This window comes from Pongo pygmaeus, chromosome 8 (assembly GCF_028885625.2).
Source record: "Pongo pygmaeus isolate AG05252 chromosome 8, NHGRI_mPonPyg2-v2.0_pri, whole genome shotgun sequence".
Lineage (NCBI taxonomy): Eukaryota > Metazoa > Chordata > Mammalia > Primates > Hominidae > Pongo > Pongo pygmaeus.
In genome coordinates, this window is record NC_072381.2 from 100,060,642 (window position 1) to 100,087,262 (window position 26,621).

A 26,621-nucleotide genomic window follows, 5' to 3' on the forward strand; every position below is an offset into this window, starting at 1 on the left:
GGCAGGAGCCTCAGCTCAGCAGGAGAGAGGAGGAGCTGAGCTGGGACACCTACCTCCTGAGGAAAGAAATGATTATTCTAAAAAGAGCAACTGAGCTTATTTTACCCAAAATAAGGTAGTATATTTCTGTTAGAGTTTAGAGTTACGTGAGTCAGGGACCAAGTTATTGCTTTTCTTTGCCCTATATAAAGGGTTCTCCAAGGGCTTTGACTTACCTAAGTACTAAATGTTATGAAACCAAACTCTTCTGAACTCTCAATCTAGTCAACTGGGGCTGTAATTATTAATGAAATTAATGTTTATTTTGAAAATCATTTACTAGACTGAATTACAAAATCCTGAATCATTGTACACAATCAGTAAATATCTGTGAACTCAATTGAACTGAATGTTTTGCTTGAAATGAAACCTTCAAGATGCAGGGCTTATGGGTTCTAGTCTCAGCTTTAGCACTAGCAGACAGCATGTTCTTGGCCAAGATACTGAATCTTCAAGGCTCAGCTTCCTCATTCCTGAAATGCATCAATTTTATTGTAAGCAAAGGTAATTGAGAGATTCAAAAGAGACATGAAGTGTAACAATTCTCTGTAAATTGTTAGAATCCCTGTTAAAAATGACCAGTAAAGCATTGTGCAACTGTGTCTTAACATAACTTTATTTTTCTTAATAAAAGAAATGGAAATAACCTCACCAGGGAATTTAGAACAAATATGATGATATCTTTAAAGAAAATGGCTTTGCACAAGTATTGACATTAGTGATCCAGAAAGTATATCTTTCTAGTTGTATTTAGATCCTCAACTCAGTATGTCAGCTCCTGTTAAGATCTATACATTGTGGTGGTTCTGTGCTGTGGGTCCATTTAGTGATTTCCCTACCTCCCATCTTCTATTGCATCCACAACTGTGGTTCTGTCCATAATTTCCTTTGCTTTCTGTGCATTATTACATCATTTCTGAAAATGAGAGACCAAAAACAATAGAAAGCAGCCATGTCTGGAGGTGACTGAGGGGTGGAGAAGCCCTAGTTTCTCAAAACCTTAGCACCAAATTCTTCCCTCAGTTACACTGAGCGTTTCACCTCTGCAGTGATGGAGAAGGGAGATCCCTTATTTCTTCTCGTGAGCATCTCTGGTGCTGTTTTCCTTAGAGATAAATAAGGGGTTCTATTTAATGTGAAGCCTGTCCTATGAACGGAATAAATGTGGTGTATATTCAGAATAACTAATGTTTGAAAGTTTGTTTTATTTTGCTAAAATTGTTCTCAAGGCAGCTCTGGTGTGAGAGATAATACACCACGATGGGCATCAGAAGACATCAGCTCAAATCCCAGTTCTGCCAGCTATGAGCTGTGTGGCACCAACAGGTGTCCTGTTCTCCCAGGGTCTCCCTTTTCCCATTTGAAAAATAAAAAATAACAATTCCTGCCTTCATGTGTTTTTTTAGGGGGTTTAATGGTAAAGGTGTTTATATCTGCTAAGGTAATTTACTTGATATATGTTTGGTTATTTAAGATATATGAGTTATGTTAGCTATTTCATGTTTAGGCTGCTGTATTTTTAGTAGGCTATATTAAATATTTGAAAGGATTTCATTGTAAAGAACAAAGTCTCCTAATCTTTGATATAGCATTGACATACTTTTTAAATATATGACATAGAATACATCAATTTCTCTCAAAATCATAAATTCCCAACTTGTTATTAATCTAAGAATTCAGAATTTTGAGTAATTGCTTTTGCATCAGATTATTTACTTCAGTGCTCTCAATTATGATGGTGCATTGGAACCATCTGGGTTAACATTTGTTTTTTATTACCAATACCTAGGCTCCAACCAAGTACAGTGAAACTGGAATGTACAGAGTGGACATTGGAACGAAGGAGAACAAGACCAAAGGACATTTTATTTTTATCTCTATCAGTGGATCAAAGTCCTTTCAGAAGGAGCATATAGTGGGCCTAGGTGATTGGTCACTTTATCCATCAAAGAGGCACACACTGAATTAGCATGGAGTGTTATAAAAGCCTTGGAGTGCAAGCTCATGGTTGTCTTAACAAGAGGAGAAGGCTTCAATGGATCCTTTTGTGGTCCTTGTGCTCTGTCTCTCATGTTTGCTTCTGCTTTCACTCTGGAGACAGAGCTCTGGGAAAGGAAAACTCCCTCCTGGCCCCACTCCTCTCCCAGTGATTGGAAATATCCTACAGATAGATATTAAGGACATCAGCAAATCCTTAACCAATGTAAGTATGCTCCTTCAGTAGCTTGCAAAAGGTAAGTAAATTCACCTGTATTTTTTAAATAAAGTATATCACTAGAGGTACATTGTTACAAGAGGTCATTGTAAAGTAAAATACTTTGAAAGGCTTTTGTTGACTTTTCCAGCCTGTCAGTGTCAGAAATAGTGGAATGAAACCATGTATTTTATGAGTAGAGAAAGATTTGGGTCTTTGCATGTTAGATTCAAAATAACAAGTGTTAATAGTTTGAAAAGATGTGTTCCTTCTTCATTTCATAACCATTTCCTATAATTTTTGGCTGAAGGTAAATGGTAAGGTATTGTGGGGTCTGGCCAGCAGCCGGCAATGCAACAGGGCTCTCTCTTTGTTCCCAGGCAGATCAGCAGTTTGAGAAATAATAGACACACACAAAATAGTGAAAGCTGGGTCCGGGGTGTCACCAACTTCTGGTCCCATGGTGCCAACAATGCACTGTATATACCAGCATTTATCATTAAGTTTAGTGAGGGCGGGGGTAGGTTAGTGAGGGATTTAGGGTCATTTGATTATGAGGTGAGATGGTCACATGGGGATGAAGTAATTCTTTAACATAACATTTGTATGTAGAAGTACAGTACATTTGTATGTAGAAGTACAGTATACAGAGATAAGAATTTACAATATAGTGTGTGCATCAGTAATTTCTAACAGAGCCTTAAGACAGAAACACAATCTTTCCATAACTTATGATTAGCAGATATTAATCAGCAGTAACAATTGCAACAGAAGCTGGTTACAAACAATCCATGGAAACAGGATGTGAAGCTAGACAAATGGTTAGACCAGAAATTCTCAGAAGGGAGAATGCTTTAACCCTAAAGAGGCCTAGAAGAGCTGTGGCAAGATGAGGGAGTTTATAGCCGTATCTTATCCATATGGACAGGTGTCCCCTATGGGTCCATTTATAGTTTCTCCACAAGGGTCGCATTCCATTCCCAAAGCTATGAACATCTGCTTTTCTGGGATAGGAATCTTGGTGATGTGAAACCTCCCTGACTGCACGTCCATTCATAGGCTCTCTGCAGGGGGAAACACATCACGCGCTGTTGGCTCGTTCTGGCAGTCCAACCTGGCATTGTCTTTACACAATCCTGCATGCAATTTTGTATTTACAATAATCAGGAGCATTTCATCTTTTATTCCATAGCAATAGTTTCAGGGGGTCTCCCTAGATCTCCCCCTTTTCTCTGATTTAAATGAACCATAGCAATCATAGCTTGGCACTGATCACGGTTGGATTGAAGAATACTTTTTCCAATTTTACAAATGAACAATAAACCAATAGCACAAATTATACACAGAACAAAATTAATGACAGTGGATCCTCCCAAAGATTTTACCCATTGAGTGGGGTTGAGATTAGATAATCCCTCAGAGATGCAGTCTAAAACTTCAGCACCAGGTAAAGCAGTTAAGTGTGCTTGAGAGGCCTCAAAAATCTGTTCTTTTAGCTTGCTTATGTCTAAACTTTAATTATCTTCACTTCCTTGTAAATGGCATTTTACTGATTCCCAATTGTGAATAGACTCATTATATTGGAATAGAGTTATATACAAATCAGAAGTATTCCAATCACATTGCACTTGTAATCTATGTTCTAAACTCATAATTCTATCTCCCATCCATATAACAGTTTGTCTTAGATCTTTAATTTGATTAGCCAACTTTTGATCAATACCTGACTGAGAATTCCACATCTGAGTAGAACTTTTTTGCCATTTATCCACAAAATGAACAGTTTTAATAGATTGATGTAATGCAACTCCAGCAGTAGCAGCAGTCGCAGTAACAGCAATCAAGCCCATTATTATTGCAATTAATGTAAAAATAAATCATTTATTCCTTTTAAGAATTTTCTGTAGAATATTGTTAATAACATGGATAGAGGTGGAAGATTCTCAAGGCCTATGTAAGGCTACAGGGAGCCAAATACCTTCTCTGGCTCTGATTATTAAAATACTATGATATTGATTAAAAGAGGAATCAATACTAGTATACAAGTAAAAATTAACACAGGTAATTATGTTGGTTTCTGAACTAATATGTATCTTTCCTACTAATAATATATATGGTGGTTTAACACAACTTTTAAGTGGTATAGTTTTGTTGGACTCCATATAGATAGTACACATATTTTGAGGTGACAAGGTGGATTTACTTATAACACTTTCTCCAGCCCAAACTCTCATACCAGTCATAGCTATTGTTAATCTCTATAATTCTGAATGTTCAGGTCCTAAGTGGGGAATAATGAGCCTTGGCTTTGGAGGGGCAACCCCTGCCCCTTTCCACTTAAGAGGAAAAAAGGAGTTAAATCTATGATATAATAGGGGAGGGTTGTCACTACTTTTTTGATAAGTAATATTATAGAGAAAATGTAGACAATCTTTGTGACCTTGAGAGCAATCATTAGTAATATGACCTTTGGGAGCCCAATCAACAATGGTGTAGTGAGAAGAATTAAATAACACAGTTCCTTCTGAGCTAACACAATCTTTCCATATTAATTTGTCAGCATTTGAAGACAAGTTGAGAGGACACGCAGGTCCTAAAAGCTTATATTGGGATGTGTGAATATAATCAGTGATTCCTGTTTTGATCTGCCTTAGAGGTTTTAATGACAGCCCTGATACCAAATGTCCTAAAGGAGGGACAGAGGGGCCAGACAGTAGTGTGACAGCCCAAGTTTGAATATCTAATGAGAGACATCCATTAGTGGGTCCCAGGCACAAAGGTGGATACCTAAAACCTAAAGTGATATTGAAAGGGGTTCCTTCTTTTGAAGGTTGGGCAGGACAATGATCATCTACAGAACCAGCCATCCAAGTACTATCATTAACATAGACCTCAATAGGAGCATCCATCCATGTCATGGCTCGAATAAGAGGAAGAAAAAGAATATAAGCCCAATATGTATAGTTTTCAAAAGTCTGTGGAGTGACAGAAGGTAGAAGGATCAGTGTTATCAGGAGGAGGCAGAGGTTGAGCCAGACCTGGATCGCTGGAGACAAGTTGTTCAGGATTTGTGACTGGATTGTCTGTTGTAAAGGAGTTAGCATGGTCATTTTCTTCTTTTTGATGATTAGATGTGTTAGTTGTTTCTAGCTGTGGCACTTTTTCAGCAAATTTCTGTGTCTCATTGTTGCATGCATTTTCAGGACACAATTTTAGGTATCTAGCAGGAATCCAAACAGGAGATTGATGTTCACCTGGGGAAACACAAGCATAGCCTCTTCCCCACATTAAAATAGAAGCTTTTGACTATATATTAGATTGAACATCTTTCCACCATACTTCTCTTCCTTGGTTTACCATAGAACGGTTGCCAGAGAAATGTTTTTCAGAAGCAATAACAGAACTAGATTTAGGAATATTAAGAAAATTTAACGTGAGCAATGCCAAGTTTAGTTGTATGTGAGGGGTAGACAACTTCTTATCCCCCTCTTTTGGTTTAAGTAATTGTAATTTTAAAGTTCTGTTACTTCTTTCTACAATAGCTTGGCCTTGTGAGTTATAAGGAATACCAGTAATATGTTTAATATACCACTGATCAAGAAAATTTTTAAAAGCTTTACTGCAATAGGCTGGACCATTGTCAGTTTTGAGCTCACTAGGAATTCACATAACCACAAAACATGAAAACATATGTTTTTTAACATGAGACGTGGCTTCTCCGGTTTGACAGGTAGCCCAGATGAAATTGGAAAAAGGCTCAAGTGTGACATGTACATAACCTAATTTTCCAAAAGAAGGACATGAGTAACATCCATTTGCCAGATAACATTAGGAGAAAGGCCTTGGGGATTAACTCTGGGAGATTGTGTGGGTAAGACAAGAACCTGACATTGAGAGTGGTGTTGAACAATTTGTTTACCTTGTTTCCAACTGAGAGAATATTTATGTTTAAGACCTGAGGCGTTAGTATGAGTGAATTGATGAAATTATTCTGCATCTGTAATGGCTAGAGAAACTAGAGTATCAACTTTATGATTACCACTGGCTAAAGGTCCAGGCAAGTTAGTATGAGAATGAATGTGAGTGATAAAAAAAGGGTGGTTTTGGTTTCTGACAGTTTTCTGTAACAAAGAGAACAAGGAAAACAGATTAGTGTTAGCAATATTTTTGATAGTAGCTGTTTCTATTGCCTTAGTGGCATGGACTACATATGCTAGTCAGAAACAATATTAAGAGGAACAGCTCTGGTCTACAGCTCCCAGGGTGAGAGACACAGAAGATGGGTAATTTCTGCATTTCCATCTGAGGTACCTGGTTCATCTCACTAGGGAGTGCCAGACAGTGGGCGCAGGTCAGTGGGTGTGCGCACTGTGCACAAGCCAAAAAAGGGCGAGGCATTGACTCACCCAGGAAGTGCAAGGAGTCAGGGAGTTCCCTTTCCTAGTCAAAGAAAGGGGTGTCAGACGGCACCTGGAAAATCGGGTCACTCCCACCCGAATACTGTGCTTTTCCGACGGGCTTAAAAAACGGTGCACCAGGAGATTATATCCTGCACCTGGCTCAGAGAGTCCTATGCCCACGGAGTCTCACTGATTGCTAGCACAGCAGTCTGAAATCAAACTGCAAGGCAGCAGTGAGGCTGGGGGAGGGGCGCCCGCCATTGCCCAGGCTCGCTTAGGTAAACAAAGGAGTGGGGAAGCTTGAACTGGGTAGAGCCCACCACAGCTCAAGGAGGCCTGCCTGCCTCTGTAGGCTCCATCTCTGGGGGCAGGGCACAGACAAACAAAAAGACAGCAGTAACCTCTGCAGACTTAAATGTCCCTGTCTGACAGCTTTGAAGAGAGCAGTGGTTCCCCCAGCACGCAGCTGGAGATCTGAGAACAGACAGACTGCTTCCTAAAGTGGGTCACTGACCCCTGACCCCCAAGCAGCCTAACTGGGAGGCACCCCCCAGCAGGGGCAGACTGACACCTCACACAGCCGGCTACTCCAACAGACCTGCTGCTTTGGGTCCTGTCTATTAGAATGGAAACTAACAAACAGAAAGGACATCCACACCAAAAACCCATCTGTACATCACCATCATCAAAGACCAAAAGTAGATAAAACCACAAAGATGGGGAAAAAACAGAGCAGAAAAACTGGAAACTCTAAAAAGCAGAGCGCCTGTCCTCCTCCAAAGGAATGCAGTTCCTCACCAGCAACGAAACAAAGCTGGATGGAGAATGACTTTGACGAACTGAGAGAAGAAGTCTTCAGACAATCAAATTACTCCAAGCTACAGGAGGATATTCAAACCAAGGGCAAAGAAGTTGAAAACTTTGAAAAAAATTTAGAAAAACGTATAACTAGAATAATCAATACAGAGAAGTGTTTAAAGGAGCTGATGCAGCTGAAAACCAAGGCTCGAGAACTACATGAAGAATGCAGAAGCCTCAAGAGTCGATGCGATCAACTGGAAGAAAGGGTATCAGCCATGGAAGATGAAATGAATGAATGAAGCAAGAAGGGAAGTTTAGAGAAAAAAGAATAAAAAGAAATGAGCAAAGCCTCCAAGAAATATGGGACTATGTGAAAAGACCAAATCTACGTCTGATTGGTGTACCTGAAAGTGACGGGGAGAATGGAACCAAGTTGGAAAACACTGCAGGATATTATCCAGGAGAACTTCCCCAATCTAGCAAGGCAGTCCAACATTCAGATTCAGGAAATACAGAGAATGCCACAAAGATACTCCTTGAGAAGAACAACTCCAAGACACATAATTGTCAGATTCACCAAAGTTGAAATGAAGGAAAAAATGTTAAGGGCAGCCAGCGAGAAAGGTCAGGTTACCCTCAAAGCGAAGCCCATCAGACTAACAGCGGATCTCTCCGCAGAAACTCTACAAGCCAGAAGAAAGTGGGGGCCAATATTCAACATTCTTAAAGAAAAGAATTTTCAACTCAGAATTTCATATCCAGCCAAACTAAGCTTCATAAGTGAAGGAGAAATAAAATACTTTACAGACAAGCAAATGCTGAGAGATTTTGTCACCACCAGGACTGCCATAAAAGAGCTTTTGAAGGAAGCACTAAACATGGAAAGGAACAACTGGTACCAGCCGCTGCAAAATCATGCCAAAATGTAAAGACCATCGAGGCTAGGAAGAGACTGCATCAACTAACCAGCAAAATAACCAGCTAACATCATAATGACAGGATCAAATTCACACATAACAATATTAACTTTAAATGTAAATGGACTAAATGCTCCAATTAAAAGACACAGACTGCCAAATTGGATAAAGAGTCAAGATCCATCAGTGTGCTGTATTCAGGAAACCAATCTTATGTGCAGAGAAACACATAGGCTCAAAATAAAAGGATGGAGGAAGATCTACCAAGCAAATGGAAAACAAAAAAAAAGGCAGGGGTTGCAATCCTAGTCTCTGATAAAACAGATTTTAAACCAACAAAGATCAAAAGAGACAAAGAAGGCCATTACATAATGGTAAAGGGATCAATTCAACAAGAGGAGCTAACTATCCTAAATATATATGCACCCAATACAGGAGCACCCAGATTCATAAAGCAAGTCCTCAGTGACCTACAAAGAGACTTAGACTCCCACACATTAATAATAGGAGATTTTAACACCCCACTGTCAACATTAGACAGATCAACAAGACAGAAAGTCAACAAGGATACCCAGGAATTGAACTCAGCTCTGCACAAAGCGGACCTAATAGACATCTATGGAACTCTCCACCCCAAATCAACAGAATATACATTTTTTTCAGCACCACACCACACCTATTCCAAAATTGACCACATACTTGGAAGTAAAGGTCTCCTCAGTAAATGTAAAAGAACAGAAATTATCACAAACTATCTCTCAGATCACAGTGCAATCAAGCTAGAACTCAGGATTAAGAATCTCACTCAAAACCACTCAACTACATGGAAACTGAACAACCTGCTCCTGAGTGACTACTGGTTACATAACGAAATGAAGGCAGAAATAAAGATGTTCTTTGAAACCAACGAGAACCAACACACAACATACCAGAATCTCTGGGATGCATTCAAAGCAGTGTGTAGAGGGAAATTTATAGCACTAAATGCCCACAAGAGAAAGCAGGAAAGATCCAAAATTGACACCCTAACATCACAATTAAAAGAACTAGAAAAGCAAGAGCAAACACATTCAAAAGCTAGCAGAAGGCAAGAAATAACTAAAATCAGAGCAGAACTGAAGGAAATAGAGACAGAAAAAACCCTTCAAAAAATTAATGAATCCAGGAGCTGGTTTTTTGAAAAGATCTACAAAATTGATAGACTGCTAGCAACACTAATAAAGAAAAAAAGAGAGAAGAATCAAATATATGCAATAAAGAATGATAAAGGGGATATCACCACCGATCTCACAGAAATACAAACTACCATCAGAGAATACTACAAACACCTCTATGCAAATAAACTAGAAAATCTAGAAGAAATGGATAAATTCCTCAACACATACACTTTCCCAAGACTAAACCAGGAAGAAGTTGAATCTCTGAATAGGCCAATAAGAGACTCTGAAATTGTGGCAATAATCAATAGCTTACCAACCATAAAGAGTCCAGGACCAGATGGATTCACAGCCGAATTCTACAAGAGGTACAAGGAGGAGCTGGTACCATTCCTTCTGAAACTATTCCAATCAATAGAAAAAGAGGGAATCCTCCCTAACTCATTTTATGAGGCCAGCATCATCCTGATACCAAAGCCTGGCAGAGACACAACCAAAAAAGAGAATTTTAGACCAATATTCTTGATGAAGATTGATGCAAAAATAAAATACTGGCAAACCAAATCCAGCAGCACATCAAAAACGTTATCCACCATGATCAAGTGGGCTTCATCCCTGGGATGGAAGGCTGGTTCAATATATGCAAATCAATAAATGTAATCTAGTATATAAACAGAACCAAAGACAAAAACCACATGATTATCTCAATAGATGCAGAAAAGGCTTTTGACAAAATTCAACAACGCTTCATGCTAAAAACTCTCAATAAATTAAGTATTGATGGGACATATCTCAAAAAATAAGAGCTATCTATGACAAACCCACAGCCAATATCATACTGAATGGGCAAAAACTGGAAGCATTTCCTTTGAAAACTGGCACAAGACAGGGATGCCCTCTCTCAACACTCCTATTCAACATAGTGTTGGAAATTCTGGTCAGGGCAATTAGGCAGGAGAAGGAAATAATGGGTATTCAATTAGGAAAAGAGGAAGTCAAATTGTCCCTTTTAGCAGATGACATGATTGTATATCTAGAAAACCCCATTGTCTCAGCCCAAAATCTCCTTAAGCTGATAAGCAACTTCAGCAAAGTCTCAGGATACAAAATCAATGTACAAAAATCACAAGCATTCTTATACACCAACAACAGACAAACAGAGAACCAAATCATGAGTGAACTCCCATTCACAATTGCTTCAAAGAGAATAAAATACCTAGGAATACAACTTACAAGGGATGTGAAGGACCTCTTCAAGGAGAACTACAAACCGCTGCTCAATGAAATAAAAGAGGATACAAACAAATGGAAGAACATTCCATGCTCATGGGTAGGAAGAATCAATATCATGAAAATGGCCACACTGCCCAAGGTAATTTACAGATTCAATGCCATCCCCACAAAGCTACCAATGACTTTCTTCATAGAATTGGAGAAAACTACTTTAAAGTTCATATGGAACCAAAAAAGAGCCTGCATCCCCAAGTCAATCCTAAGCCCAAAGAACAAAGCTGGAGGCATCACACTACCTGACTTCAAACTATACTACAAGGCTACAGTAACCAAAACAGCATGGTACTGGTACCAAAACAGAGATATAGATCAATGGAACAGAACAGAGCCCTCAGAAATAACGCTGCATATCTACAACTATCTGATCTTTGAAAAACCTGAGAAAAACAAGCAGTGGGGAAAGGATTCCCTATTTAACAAATGGTGCTGGGAAAACTGGTGAGCCATATGTAGAAAGCTGAAACTGGATCCCTTCCTTACACCTTATACAACAATCAATTCAAGATGGATTAAAGACTTAAATGTTAGATCTAAAACCATAAAATCCCTAGAAGAAAACCTAGGCATTACCATTCAGGACATAGGCATGGGCAAGGACTTCATGTCTCATACACCAAAAGCAATGGCAACAAAAGCCAAAATTGACAAATGGGATCTAATTAAACTAAAGAGCTTCTGCACAGCAAAAGAAACTACCATCAGAGTGAACAGGCAACCTACAAAATGGGAGAAAATTTTCGCAACCTACTCATCTGACAAAGGGCTAATATCCAGAATCTACAATAAACTCCAACAAATTTACAAGAAAAAAACAAACAACCCCATTAAAAAGCAGGCAAAGGACATGAGCAGACACTTCTCAAAAGAAGACATTTATGCAGCCAAAAAACAAATGAAAAAATGCTCACCATCACTGGCCATCAGAGAAATGCAAATCAAAACCACAATGAGATATCATCTCACACCAGTTAGAATGGCAATCGTTAAAAAGTCAGGAAACAACAGGTGCTGAAGAGGATGTGGAGAGATAGGAATACTTTTACACTGTTGGTGGGACAGTAAACTAGTTCATCCATTGTGGAAGTCAGTGTGGCGATTCCTCAGGGATCTGGAACTAGAAATACCATTTGACCGAGCCATTCCATTAATGGGTATATACCCAAAGGACTATAAATCATGCAGCTATAAAGACACAGGCACACATATGTTTATTGTGGCATTATTCACAATAGCAAAGACTGGAACCAACCCAAATGTCCAACAATGATAGACTGGATTAAGAAAATATGGCACATATACACCATGGAATACTATGCAGCCATAAAAAATGATGAGTTCATGTCTTTTGTAGGGACATGGATGAAATTGGAAATCATCATTCTCAATAATCTATCACAAGAACAGAAAACCAAACACTGCATATTCTCACTCATAGGTGGGAATTGAACAATGAGAGCACGTGGACACAGGAAGGGGGACATCAGACTCTGGGGACTGTTGTGGAGTGGGGGGTGGGGGGAGGAATAGCATTGGGAGATATACCTAATGCTAGATGACGAGTTAGTGGGTGCAGTGCACCAGCATGGCACATGTATACATATGTAACTAACCTGCACGTTGCACATATGTACCCTAAAACCTAAAGTATAAGAATAATAAATTTAAAAAAAGAAACAATATTAAGAGGCTGATCAAAATCCTGTAATTCAGAGATAACAGCAAAACCTTGGCTTTTTGAGCAGAAGTGTATGGAGTAGAAATGACTTTATCTTTTGGTCCTACATACCCTGCCTTTCCATTACTGGATCCATCAGTAAAAATGGTAACGGCTGTCTGTAGTGGTGATGAATGAGTAAGTTTTGGTAGAATCCAGGAAGTATTTCTTAGAAATTGAAAGAATTTTCACTTAGGCAAATGATTATCAATAGTGCCAATGAATTCAGCCAGATTTGTCTGCCAGCATAAAGATGTAGAAAAGGCATTTTTATCTTCATTTTTTGACAAAGGGACCCCAATAATGTTTCGATCAAAGCTGGAAATTTTGGTGATACTTTGATGTCCTAACCATATTAAAGTGGCTATTTGATCAAGATATATTGAAAGAGTTTTAGAGGCTGAATTAGGAAGAAACACCCACTCAACTAGAGAATAATTTTGTACTATAAGTCCCATAGGAGAGTGGATGGAAGGAAAAACTAAAAATTGTAAAGGCAAATTTGGGTCAATATGAGAGACTTGTGCCTCTCTCACTCTTTGTTCTATAAATGACAACTCTTGTTTTGCTGGCTCAGGTAGAGAGCGAGGACTGTTTAAATCTGTATCTCCTGATAAAGTGGCAAATAGATGAGATAAGGCCTAAGTAGGGATGCCTTGGGTCAGTCTGAGATAATTGACGTCACCTATTAATTTTTGAAAATCATTTAAGGTGTTTAAATTGTCAGTATGAAATTGGACTTTTTGGGGCTTAATGGAGGGAGCTTCTAGTTGCATTCCTAAGTACAGAAAAGGAGTGGCTTGTTGAATTTTATCAGGAGCAATGTGGAGTCCTGCACTGGCAACAGCTAATTTTAAAGAGGTAAAATTGAATTAATTTATCTTTAGTGGGGGCAGCATTCAGTAAATCATCCGTATAATGAAGAATGTAATTATTTTTAAAAGTCTGTCAGATAGGTTGCAACACAGTACTGACAAACAACTGACAAATAGTAGGACTGTTAATCATTCCTTGAGGTAAAACTTTCCATTGATATCTAGCTGCGGGAGCTGAATTGTTAATGGAAGGTATAGTGAAAGCAAGTTCTTCGCAGTCTGACTTGTCTAAAGGAATATGAAACAAGCAGTCTCTAAGGTCAATGATAATTAAAGGCCATTCCTTAGGAATCATGGAGGGGGAGGGCATAGGGGATTGTAATGCCTCCATAGGTTTAATAACTGCATTAACAGCTCTTAAGTCTGTTACCATTCTCCATTTTCCTGACTTTTTTGGTACAACAAACACAGGTGAGTTTCATGGAGACAAGGAGGGCTCAATAGTGTTTGCTTGTAGTAAATCATCAACAATTTCAATTAAAGCCTCCAACTTGTGTTTGGACAGTGGCCACTGCTCTACCCAAACAGGTGATTCACACATCCCTTGTAAAGGGATTGGTGGGGGAGGCTTAGCAGTGACTGCACCTAAAAAGGGTATCCAAGTCCTGATTTATTAAGTTTTGGGGAGGGTTCCAAGGGCTCTTTAATTCCCTCTCAGTTAACTCTCAATCCTTTTCCAGAAACAAGGTTCATTTTATACATTATATTTTTGCTAGCTTCACTATAATTTGATAAAGGGATAGATACCTCAGCCCCCCGTTGTTGCAGTAAATCACGTCCCCATAAATTTATGGGAATTGGAGTAATAAAAGGTTGAATAGTGCCAATTTGGTCATCAGGTCCTGTACAAGGAAGTATAAGAGAACTTTGGTATACATCAGATGATGTTCCAACTCCCACTAAATTAGTTGAAGAGGGCTGTTTTGGCCAAGAGGAAGGCCACTGATTAGCAGCAATTATAGAAACATCAGCCTCAGTGTCGACTAAACCTTCAAACTTTTTTCTGGAAATTTTAATAGTACAGGTGGGACGATGAGAAGAAATAGTATTAACCCAACAAGCAGCTTTGTTTTGTTTAAAGGTATTTTCTTCAGCTCCTGTGTGAGTAGCAGATTCTGCAGAGGGGCACAGTGCAGGGAGAAGTAGTAATTGAGCAATGCATTCTCCTGGTTCAATGAAAATGGGAGATTTGGGAGAAATAACCAAACAGATTTTATCTGTAGTGTTGGCATGGATAAGGCCAGTATGAACAGTTACACCTTTTAATGCTAATGAAGCTCTACCCAGAATTAAACCAATATGATTTTTAGGTAAAGGCCCTTTAACTCCAGTAGGAGCAAGGACGGGTTGTTCTCCAGGGAGTAAAGACAAAGGGAGAGTACTACATAAATCTATTGAGCCCCCTCCTGTGGTGGAGGCGGACAGGCATTGTAATGGGGCAAGAGGAGGGGGTAATTGGCATTGGGTTGTGGGTATGGAATTTGAGGTAATGCCTGTGGCACTGTTTGCACTTGATTCTGAGGCATTGCTGGTGCAGTTATAGGGGTAGCCACAGGGAGGGGGAAACAAAACCCCGGAGCCCCGATTGGGATCGGGGCTTGAGGCTGGCCCCGCCCCCCGTTTCTCTGAAACAGAAGGGGATTAAAAAGTGTTGGCCACGTTTAAAGGAGGCAACAGATTACCACTAATACCAAATTTAGATCGACAAGAACTCATCCAATGTTTACCTTTTTTACATCATGGGCAAATAGTAGTAGGTGTTTTTTGTAAATTTGGAGTTTGTGGAGTAGGTTGTTGGGATTAGCATTAAGTAAAGGACAAGATTTTTTAAAGTGTCGTACTCCCCCACATGTGTAGCAAGTACCAGTAAAAGTATTGGGCACACCTGTTGTAGGAACATTAGGAATAACAGCAGCTGCTTTTAAGGATGGGGTCGTGGCTTGAGCCATGAGCACAGCTTTATGAGTTTCAGAACCAATACCATCACAGGCTCTAATGTAGGAAGGAATTATGGTATCATCAGGTATGTTTTGAGTTTTATGACGTAATGGTCGTATGGCAGCCTGACACTCAGTGTTAGCATTTTCAAACGCCATAAGTCGGATAACCAAATCTCTTGCTCTAGTATCAGAAATAGCCTTTTCAGCAGCATCTGTGAGTTGAGCCACGAAATCAGGATAGGGTTCAGAAGGACCTTGTTTAATAGCACTAAAAGATAAAGGGGCCTTGCCTGTGTCTTGAATACATTCCCATGCTCGTAAACGCACTTGAGTAACCTGAGTTAAAATACGTTGATTATATTCCAATTGTCGATCAGGAGTATTCCACAAATCACTAGTACCAATAAGCATATCATAAGACCCTTCAGTCTCATTTTCAGAATTTATAGAAGCTTGAGTCATGGCCTCTTCTGACCACCATGTCTTAAATTGTAGGAATTGAGAAGGGGTAAGAGATTGGAGAATCCCTCAGAGATACCGTCTAAAACTTCAGCACTGGGTAAAGCAGTTAAGTGTGCTTGAGAGGCCTCAAAAATCTGTTCTTTTAGCTTGCTTATGTCTAAACTTAAATTATCTTCACTTCCTTGTAAATAGCGTTTTACTGATTCCCAATTGTGAACAGACTCATTATATTGAAACGGAGTTATACAAAAATCAGAAGTATTCCAATCACATTGCATTTGTAATCTATGTTCTAAACTCATAATTCTATCTCCCATCCATATAACAGTTTGTCTTAGATCTTAATTTGATTAGCCAATTTTTGATCAAAATCTGACTGCAGGATCTGGCCAGCAACCTGCAATGCAACTGGGCTCTCTCTTTGTTCCCAGGTGGATTGGCAGGTTGAGAAATAATAGACACACACAAGATAGTGAAAGCTGGGTCCAGGGGTGTCACCACCTTCTGGTCCCATGGTACCAACAATGCACTGGATATACCAGCATTTATTATTAAGTTTAGTGAGGGCGGGGGTAGGTTAGTGAGGGATTTAGGGTCATTTGATTACGAGGTGAGATGGTCACATGGGGATGAAGTAATTCTTTAACATAACATTTGTATGTAGAAGTACAGTACATTTGTATGTAGAAGTACAGTATACAGAGATAAGAATTTACAACATAGTGTGTGCGTCAGTAATTTCTAACAGAGCCTTAAAACAGAAACACAATCTTTCCATAACCTATGATTAGCAAGATATTAATCAGCAGTAACAATTGCAACAGAAGCTGGTTACAAACAATCCATGGAAACAGGATGTGAAGCTAGACAAACGGTTAGACCAGAAATTCTCAGAAGGGAGTATGTCTTAACCCTAAAGAGGCCTAGAAGGGCCATGGCAAGATAAGGGCATTTAAAGCCCTATCTTATCCATATGGACAGGCAACCCCCATGCATCTGTTTATAGGTTCTCCACAAGGGTCGCATTCCATTCCCAGAGCTATGAACATCTGCTTTTCTGGGATAGGAATCTTGGTGATGTGAAACCTCCCTGACTGCATGTCCATTCATAGGCTCTCTGCAGGGGGAAACACATCACACGCTGTTGGCTCGTTCTGGCAGTCCAACCTGGCATTGTCCTTACACAATCCTGCATGCAATTTTGTATTTACAATAATCAGGAGCATTTCACCTTTATTCTGTAGCAATAGTTTCAGGGGGGTCTCCCTACAGTAAGGAACATGTTTGTTATTAGAGATTTCATTAAATAAGTCCTCTAGTATATTAGCCATGTGTTTTATTCAGAATAGCCATGAAAATTGAACTTCTCTGAAGAATTAATTTATGCCTGTTGTAAAGGAAATAACTATGGGTTCAGGACCAGCAAAAGCAGATAAGTGATAGATAAGAAGTTATAGACTTCCATTATTAGATCCACAAACTAATGTTTTAATTATACTATAGCTACAATATATAAACCCCAAAATGACCTTAGGGTTTAGTAATGGTAGGAAGAAGTTCAGAAGATGTATAAGTCTTAGGGTTTTTTCTTGAGAGAAAAATGGTTTAGCAGTGTTAATATGATATGTGAACACCCCTCGTTGTGTAATAATTACCATATACAGAGAGTAAAGGGCTGCGATTAGTATATTAAGCCTTATAAGCATGATGGTATGATTAGATCAAGAGAATGATGCTGTAGTTATGAAGACTACTCCTACTAGATTGATGGTAGGGTGCAGGGCAAGGTTAGCAAGACTAGCTAGGAGTCATCATATGGGTATCAGGGAGAGAAGTGTTTGAAGGCCCTGTGTTAGCAGTATGGTTTGGCTGTGAACTCTTTTGTAGTTTGAGTTTGCAAGGCAGAATAATAGGGATGAGGTTAGTCTGTGGGCAGTTATTAGGGCGGTTGCACTGGTAAAACTTCAGGGGGTTTGAATGAGAAACGCTATGATAACAAGTGCCATGTGGCTTATGGAAAAGTAATGAGTGATTTTAGATCAGTTTGGCACAGGAAAAAGGAGTTTGTTACGATTATTTCTCATAAGGATAGTATGAGGGAGGAATAAGCTGTAAACTCTGTTGGGGGTTAAGGATTAAGGTGATTTGTATAATCCTATAGCCATCTAATTTTAGGAGCACTGCTGTGAGGACTATTGACCTGGCAATAGGGGCCTCTATGTGGGCTTCTGAGAGTCCTAGGTGGAGTCCATAGAGAGATATTTTTAGTATAAATGCTATGATGCATGATAATCATAAAATGCTATTAAACAAGGAAATTGTTAGTTCTTGAAGCTGGGTATTGGTCTTAAGGTGGACTCGAGAGTGATGATAAATTTCTCAAGCATCAGTGTTTGAATAAGTGGAATTTCAAATTTGGGTCTGCTGTATATTAGCTGTGAGACACTGAAAATGAATTTGTCATTCTCTGAGCTCAGTTTTTTTTTTTTTTTTTGAGACAGAGTCTTCCTCTGTAGCTCAGGCTGGAGTGCAGTGGCATGATCTTGGCTCACTGCAACCTCCATCTCCCAGGTCCCCATTCAAGCAACTCTCCTGCCTCAGTCCCCCAAATAGCTGGCATTACAGGCATGCACCACCATGCTGAGCTAATTTTTGTATTTTTAGTAGAGACGTGATTTCACCATGTTGGCCAGGCTGGTCTTGAACTCCTGACCTTGTGATCCACCTGCCTTGGCCTCCCAAAGTGTTGGGATTACAGGCAGGAGCCACTGCATCTGGCCATTTGTTTAAAATAGAGTAAATAGACCTGCTGAATATGTTGATGTGAGTATTAATTGTAATCTGCATAGCAATTGTCTGACCATTGCCTTGAACATCATAGGCCATCTGAGTGGCAAGTATAATCATCATCATGTTTATATTTAAAATTCAGAAATATTTGAAGCCTGTGTGGCTGAATAAAAGCATACAAATACAATGAAAATATCATGCTAAGTCAGGCTTAGTAAATGGACAAAATAGTGACTTCACTTGCTGTTATCTATATCTACTTTCCTAGCTCTCAAAGGTCTATGGCCCTGTGTTCACTGTGTATTTTGGCCTGGAACCCATGGTGGTGCTGCATGGATATGAAGCAGTGAAGGAAGCCTTGATTGATCTTGGAGAGGAGTTTTCTGGAAGAGGCCATTTCCCACTGGCTGAAAGAGCTAACAGAGGATTCGGTAGGTGTGCATGTGCCTGTTTCAGCATCTGTCTTGGGGATGGGGAGGATGGAAAACAGAGACTTACAGAGCTCCTTGGGCAGAGCTTGGCCTATCCACATGGCTGCCCAGTGTCAGCTTCCTCTTTCTTGCCTGGGATCTCCCTCCTAGTTTCTGTTTCTCTTCTTGTTAGGAATCATTTTTAGCAATGGAAAGAGATGGAAGGAGATCCGGCGTTTCTCCCTCATGACGCTGCGGAATTTTGGGCTGGGGAAGAGGAGCATTGAGGACCGTGTTCAAGAAGAAGCCCGCTGCCTTGTGGAGGAGTTGAGAAAAACCAAGGGTGGGTGACCCTACTGCATATCACTGACCTTACTGGACTACTATCTTCTCTACTGACATTCTTGGAAACATGTCAGGGGTGGCCATATCTTTCATTATGAGTCCCGGTTGTTAGCTCATGTGAAGTGGGGGTTTGAAGCTGAGAGCCAAGGGAATTTGCACATATTTGTGCTCTGTGTGTACAGGCATGATTGTGCATACAGTTTGGGTATAAAATGTTCATCTATTCCCATGTTCTCCTGAACTTTGCTTTTTTGCTTTAAAATAAGAAATCATGAATATAGATTTTGAGTTCATTTTTTGAAAGAGCTAAAGAGCAGTGTTTTTCCCATTACCTATTCCAGAACATGTCACCAGAGAATACTTGACCAGTGGACATGGTGGGAATGGCCCTATCACACCCGTATGGAGTGTGAATCAAATGGCATGTGCTTTTATTTAATTGGACTGTGTTTGTATGGTCAGCCTCACTGACTTGTCTGGGGTTTCTTTTAGGCCCATGCTTGCCATTCTGGCCAGTAATGACATTCTACAGTTTTTATTGCTTAGGCATATCTTAGTGCAGTTCTCATCAATTATTATTTCTCTGTAAACACAGCATTATTTAAAAAACAGTATTAATTATTTCTTGTTACTCTATTGATTTATATATTTTCAGTAAATACATGCTGTAGCATAATTCTGTGAAATACACAAATGTCAATTTATAAAATGATTTAACTAGATTTTAATTATTAGTAATAACTCTGTAATCTGCATTCCATATGTATAATTTGGCTCTGTTTCAGTTTTACTTATCTCTTTCCAACCATATTTATGAAATTTTGGCTCAGAAATTTATTTAATTATTTTTTTTCCACTGCCAACTCTACTCATCTATGAAGTTTTACAATGAATCTGTTTATCAGCTTGGATACCAAATTACCTTGTTTTTAAATTCTGTTTTCCCAATGAAGTGAAAGACTGAAAATCAGATTTATCTGTGAATGACACACACAAACTAACAGATTTCCAACTGTTCAATGCCTGGCCATTCATTCAGAGTACTTTTGATTAAAGTCACTATTTAGGGCCTATAGGTATCAGGGGAAATTCAGCCCCTGACATTTTAACGTGAGTCCCTTTCTATACACCCTAAGTGTCAGCCAGTCTGAGAAATAAAGTGAAAGAGTACAAAAGACAGAAATTTTAAAGCTGGATGTCCAGGGGAGACATCACATGTTGGCAGGTTCCGTGATGCCCCCCAAACCACAAAACCAGCAAGTTTTTATTAGTGATTTTGAAAAGGGGAAGGAATGTACGAACAGGATGTGGTAACAGAAATCACATGCTTCACAAGGTAATAAAATATCACAAAGCAAATGGAGCCAGGGTGAGATCACAGGACTGGGGTGAAATTAAAATTGCTAATGAAGTTTCAGGCACTCATTGTCATTGATAACATCTTATCAGGAGACAGGGTTTGAGAGCAGACAACCGGTCTGACCAAAATTTATTAGGTGGGAATTTCCTCATCCTAATAATCCTGGGAGCACTATGGGAGACCAGTGCTTATTTCATCCCTTATCTACAACTGTAAAATACAGATGTTCCCAAAGCTGCCATTTTAGAGACCTCCCCTTGGGAATACATTCCTCTCAGGGATGTTCCTTGCTGAGAAAAAGAATTCAGTGATACTTCTCCTACTTGCTTTTGAAAGAAGTGAAATATGGCTCTGTTCTGCTTGGCCCACAGGCAGCCAGACTTCAAGGTTATCTCACTTGTTCACTGAACATCATTGTTATCCTGTTCTTTTTTCAAGGTGCACAGATTTCATATTGTTTAAACAATTTGTGCAGTTAACACAATTATCACATGGTCCTGAGGTGACATTCATCCTCAGCTCAGGAAGATGATGGGATTAAGAGATTAAAGTAAAGACAGGCATAGGAAATCACAAGATTATTGATTGGGGAAGTGATAAGTGTCCATGAAATCTTCACAATTTATGTTCAGAGATTGCAGTAAAGACAGGCATAAGAAATTATAAAAGTATTAATTTGGGGAAATAATCAATGTCCATGAAATCTTCACAGTTTATGTTCTTCTGCCATGGCTTTAGCTGGTCCCTTCTTTCAGGGTCCCTGACTTCCTGAAACATATAGATGAGAATTTGGGAGCTCTTTAAATATAAAGTTTAATATCTCAAAATAATAAGAGCTATTTATGACAAACCCATAGCCAATATCATATTGAATGGGCAAAAGCTGGAAGCATTCCCTTTGAAAACCAGCACAAGACAAGGATGCCCTCTCTCACCATTCTTATTCAACATAGTATTGGAAGTTCTGGCCACAGCAATCAGTCAAGGGGTATCCAAATGGGAAGAGAAGAAGTCAAATTGTCTCTGTTTGCAGGTGACATGACTGTATATTTAGAAACCCCATCATCTCAGCCCCAAAACTGTTTAAGCTGATAAACAATTTCAGCAAGGTCTCAGGAGACAAAATCAATGTGCAAAAATAACAAGCATTCCTATAGACCAATAATAGACAAGCAGAGAGCCAAATCATGAGTGAACTCCCATTCACAATTGCTACAAAGAGAATAAAATGCCTACTTACACAACTTACAAGGGATGTGAAGGACCTCTTCAAGGAGAACTACAAACCACTGCTCAAGGAAATAAGAGGTGACACAAATGGAAAAAAATTCCATGCTCATGAATAGAAAGAATTGATACTGTGAAAATAGCCATGCTGCCCAAAGTAGTTCATAGATTCAATGCTATACCCATCAAGCTATCATTGACTTTCTTCACAGAACTAGAAAAGAATACTTTAAATTTCATATGAAGCAAAAAAAGAGCCTGTAGAGCCAAGACAATCCTAAGCAAAAACAAAGCTGGAGGCATCATTCTACCTGACTTCAAACAATACTACAAGGCTACAGTAACCAAACAGCATGGTACTGGGAAAACTGGCTAGCCATATGCAGAAAACAGAAACTGGACCCTTTCCTTACACCTTATACAAAAATTAACTCAAGATGGATTAAACACTTACACATAAAACCTAAAACCATAAAAACCCCAGAAGAAAACCTAGGCAATACCATTCAGGACATAGGCACGGGCCAAGAATTTGTGACTAAAACACAAAAAGCAATGGCAACAAAAGCCAAAATTGACAAATGGGATCTAATTAAACTACAGTGCTTCTGCACAGCCAAAGAAACTAGCAGCAGAGTGAACGGGCAATCTACAGAATGGGAGAAATTTTTTGCAATCTATCCATCTGACAAAGGGCTAATATCCAGAATCCACAAGGAACTTAAATTTACAAGAAAAAAAGAAATATCCCCATCAAAAACGGGCAAAGGATATGAACAGACACTTCTCAAAAGAAGACATTTATGCAGCCAACAAACATATGAAAAAAAGCTTATCAACACTGGTCATTAGAGAATGCAAATCAAAACTACAATGAGATACCATCTCATGCCAGTTAGAATGGTGATCCTTACTAAGTTAGGAAACAACAGATGTTGGTGAGAATGTTGCGAAATACGAACCCTCTTACACCATTGGTAGGAGTGTAAATTAGTTCAACCACTGTGGAAGACAGTGTGGTGATTCCTCAAGGATCTAGAACTAGAAATTCCACTTGACTCAGCAATCCCATTACTGGGTATATGCCCAAAGGATTATAAGCCATTCTACTATAATGACACACGCCCATGTATGTTTATTGTGGCACTGTTCACAATAGCAAAGACTTGGAACCAACCCAAATGCCCATCAATGATGGACTGGATAAAGAAAATGTGGCACATATACACCATGGAATACTACACAGCCATAAAAAAGGATGAGTTCATGTCCTTTGCAGGAACATGGATGAAGCTGGAAATCATCATCCTCAGCAAACTAACACAGGAACAGAAAACCAAACTCCACATGTTTGCACTCAAAAATGGGAGTTGAACAATGAGAACACATGGACACAGGGAGGGGAACATCACACATGGGACCTGTTGGGGCATGGGGGGCCAGAAGGGGGACAGCATTAGGACAAATACCTAATGCATGCGGGGCTTAAAACCTAGAAGACAGGTTCATAGGTGCAGCAAACCACCATGGCACATGTATACCTATGTAACAAACCTGCACGTTCTGCACATGTATCCTAGAACTTAAAGTAAAATAAAAGAAAATTTAAAGAATATAAAACTTATCAATCACTTGATTATAACAACTTCATTTCAGAGATCCTCCACCAAACAAGAAAACCTTTCCTATAATTTAATTTATTTAGCTATTAAATGATAGGCTGGGCCTAATCAATATCAAATTAAATAGGTTAAATTTGTAGGATGGTTAGAGATGAGGGCATTTAGTTCCTAAAGAAGAAAATTCATTTTTAAAAAGCTACAGAAGAAAAAACTCCACTTATCAATTTACACTTTCTTGTTTGCCTTACCTGGGATTTATATTTAAAATAAAAGTTTTTGGCCAGGTGCAGTGGCTCATGCCTGTAATCCCAGCCCTTTGGTAGGCCAAGGCTGCTGGATCACCTGAGGTTGGGAGTTCGAGACCAGCCTGACCAACATGGAGGAACCCGTCTCTAATAAAAATACAAAATTAGCCGGACGTAGTGGCACATGCCTGTAATCGCAGCTACCTGGGAAGCTCAGGTGGAGAATCACTTGAACGTAGGAGGCAGAGGTTGTGGTGAGCTGAGATCATGCCATTGCACTTCAGCCCAGGCAACAAGAGTGAAACTCCATCTCAAAACAAACAAACAAAAAACAAAAACAACAAACAACAACAAAGTTTTCATTTAATTTTTTTGACAAACTAATCTATGTTAGGCATATTATTCATTTATATTTGTTTTCCTACACATAAAACACATTCTGCTTCTTACATTTATTTTCTTAAAGACATGAATTCACCCACAGTCTCTTTGGTTCCTCCCTACTGGCTCAACACATGACTCTTTCAGCTATTCATTATATATAAAAATCTTTGAAATCTCCAACTATTCTTGCCCTTTCCATCTCAGTGCCTTGTTGTCTACAGACTTTGCAGACTGATGTGATTCCCTCTGAAACATGAATTATTAGGTTTTAAGAAAATGTCTTTTTATTCTTTCCAAAATAAAAGACAAATAGGCTGGGAATGTAAATTTAGTATTTGAACAACCAGCTAGGTTGCAACGGTCAACTCAGGATTAATGTAGAAGTGAAGTGTTGATTTTATGCATGCCGAACTCTTTTTTGCTGTTAAGGGAATTTGTAGGTAAGATAGTGCTTAAAATTTCTAAACTACTATTATCTGTTAACAAATACAGTGTTTTATATCTAAAGTTTAATAGTATTTTAAATTGTTTCTAATTCTTCAGCCTCACCCTGTGATCCCACTTTCATCCTGGGCTGTGCTCCCTGCAATGTGATCTGCTCCATTATTTTCCATAAACGTTTTGATTATAAAGATCAGCAATTTCTTAACCTGATGGAAAAGTTGAATGAAAATGTCAAGATTTTGAGCAGCCCCTGGATCCAGGTAAGGCCAAGATTTTTGCTTCCTGAGAAACCATTTATGCCCCTTTTTTTTTCTGACAAATCCAAAATTCTATATGGATCAAGCTCTGAAGTACATTTTTGAATACTACAGTCTTGCCCAGACAGCCTTGGGGTGAATATCTGGGAAAGATGGCCAAGCCCTTTATTTTATGCATGGGAAATAAATGCCTCAATATAGGCCTGGTTTCTAAGCCCATTAGCTCCCTCATCAATGTTTTTCCCGCTAAACTCCAAAGCCCTGTTTCTATAAAGTACTTTGTTGACAGCCCCAAAGTGTGCTCATATCACTCCATGGATATCCAGGCACTTTGGAGGCCTCCATTACTCACAAGGCTTGTCCTTCAATTCACACTTTGTTGTATTATGTGACAGAAATATCCTAATTTAAAAGACATTATCTCCTTCAAGGAGGGAGAATATTTGGGACTATAGAAGCTGCCAAGAAACACTGAATAGGGCAGGGGTGTTTGATATATCAGTTGGGATTCTAGCTGATGAGATAGCTGGGTTAGGAATGACAAAATTATTGGTTTTATGGTGTATGAACCATAAACAGACATCACACTTATACTCTGTGCTGAGTTGGCATGTTTTATTCTCTGCCTAAATAATAATTGTGTGATTTTATAGAAGTCATTTAACTGCTGTGGTGCACAGCTGGAATTTGAAGTATCTTTGAGCCCCTCCTACTTCTAAAATACTAATTCAATTTCAGAGGCTGCTTGATAGAAATCAACATAGTAGGGACTAGCTTTGTACTATCAATCAGGTTGTCCAAATTCTTTTAACCTATGCTGTCATCTACAAAACATGAATGTAGTAATTCATGCCATCTTATATTTCAAGATTATAGAGAAGAATTGTAAAAAGTAACAGAATTAACATAAAGATGCTTTTATACTATAAAAAGGAGGTATGAGTCTAGGAAATGATTATCATCTGGTTAGAATTGATTCTCTGGTCAGAATTTTCTTTCTCAAATCTTTTATAACCAGAGAATTACTACATATGTACAATAAAAATTTCCCCATCAAGATATACAATATATTTTATTTCCATTTATAGCTGTAATTTACAACCAGAGATTGGTATATGGTATGTGTGCTTTTATTAAAATCTTTTAATTTAATAAATTATTGTTTTCTCTTAGATCTGCAATAATTTTTCTCCTATCATTGATTATTTCCCGGGAACCCATAACAAATTACTTAAAAACATTGCTTTTATTAAAAGTTATATTTTGGAGAAAGTAAAAGAACACCAAGAATCGATGGACATGAACAACCCTCAGGACTTTATTGATTGCTTCCTGATGAAAATGGAGAAGGTAAAATGTTAACAAAACTTAGTTATGTGACTGCTTGTGAATTTGTGATTTGTTGACTAGTTCTGTGTTTACTAAGGATGTTTTACTGGTCAAACAGTAACACTTGAGAAGCATTTTAAGTTTTTATTGTATGAATGAATAACAAAATAGACCACTAGATAGACTAATAAAGAAGAAAAATGAGAAGAATCAAATAGACACAATAAAAAATGATAAAGGGGAGATCACCACTGAGCCCACAGAAATACAAACTACCATCAGAGAATACTAAAACACCGCTATGCTAATAAACTAGAAAATCTAGAAGAAATGGATAAGTTCCTGGACACATACACTCTCCCAAGACTAAACAAGGAAGAAGTCAAATCCCTGAATACACCAATAACAAGTTCTGA

The 26,621-nt window shown here is 38.8% G+C and overlaps 1 protein-coding gene across 1 annotated transcript in view; it reads left to right on the forward strand.

Moving 5' to 3' along the window:
- The first annotated feature begins 2,004 nt into the window (after positions 1 to 2,004).
- Positions 2,005 to 26,621, forward strand: part of LOC129006530 (cytochrome P450 2C9) — a 69,050-nt gene continuing 44,433 nt past the window's right edge. The window contains exons 1-5 of the mRNA XM_054436239.2: positions 2,005 to 2,242; positions 18,851 to 19,013; positions 19,186 to 19,335; positions 24,719 to 24,879; positions 26,050 to 26,226. Coding sequence (XP_054292214.1) covers positions 2,075 to 2,242; positions 18,851 to 19,013; positions 19,186 to 19,335; positions 24,719 to 24,879; positions 26,050 to 26,226 — 819 coding nt within the window. The 5' untranslated portion in view covers positions 2,005 to 2,074. The remainder of the gene's footprint in view (positions 2,243 to 18,850; positions 19,014 to 19,185; positions 19,336 to 24,718; positions 24,880 to 26,049; positions 26,227 to 26,621) is intronic.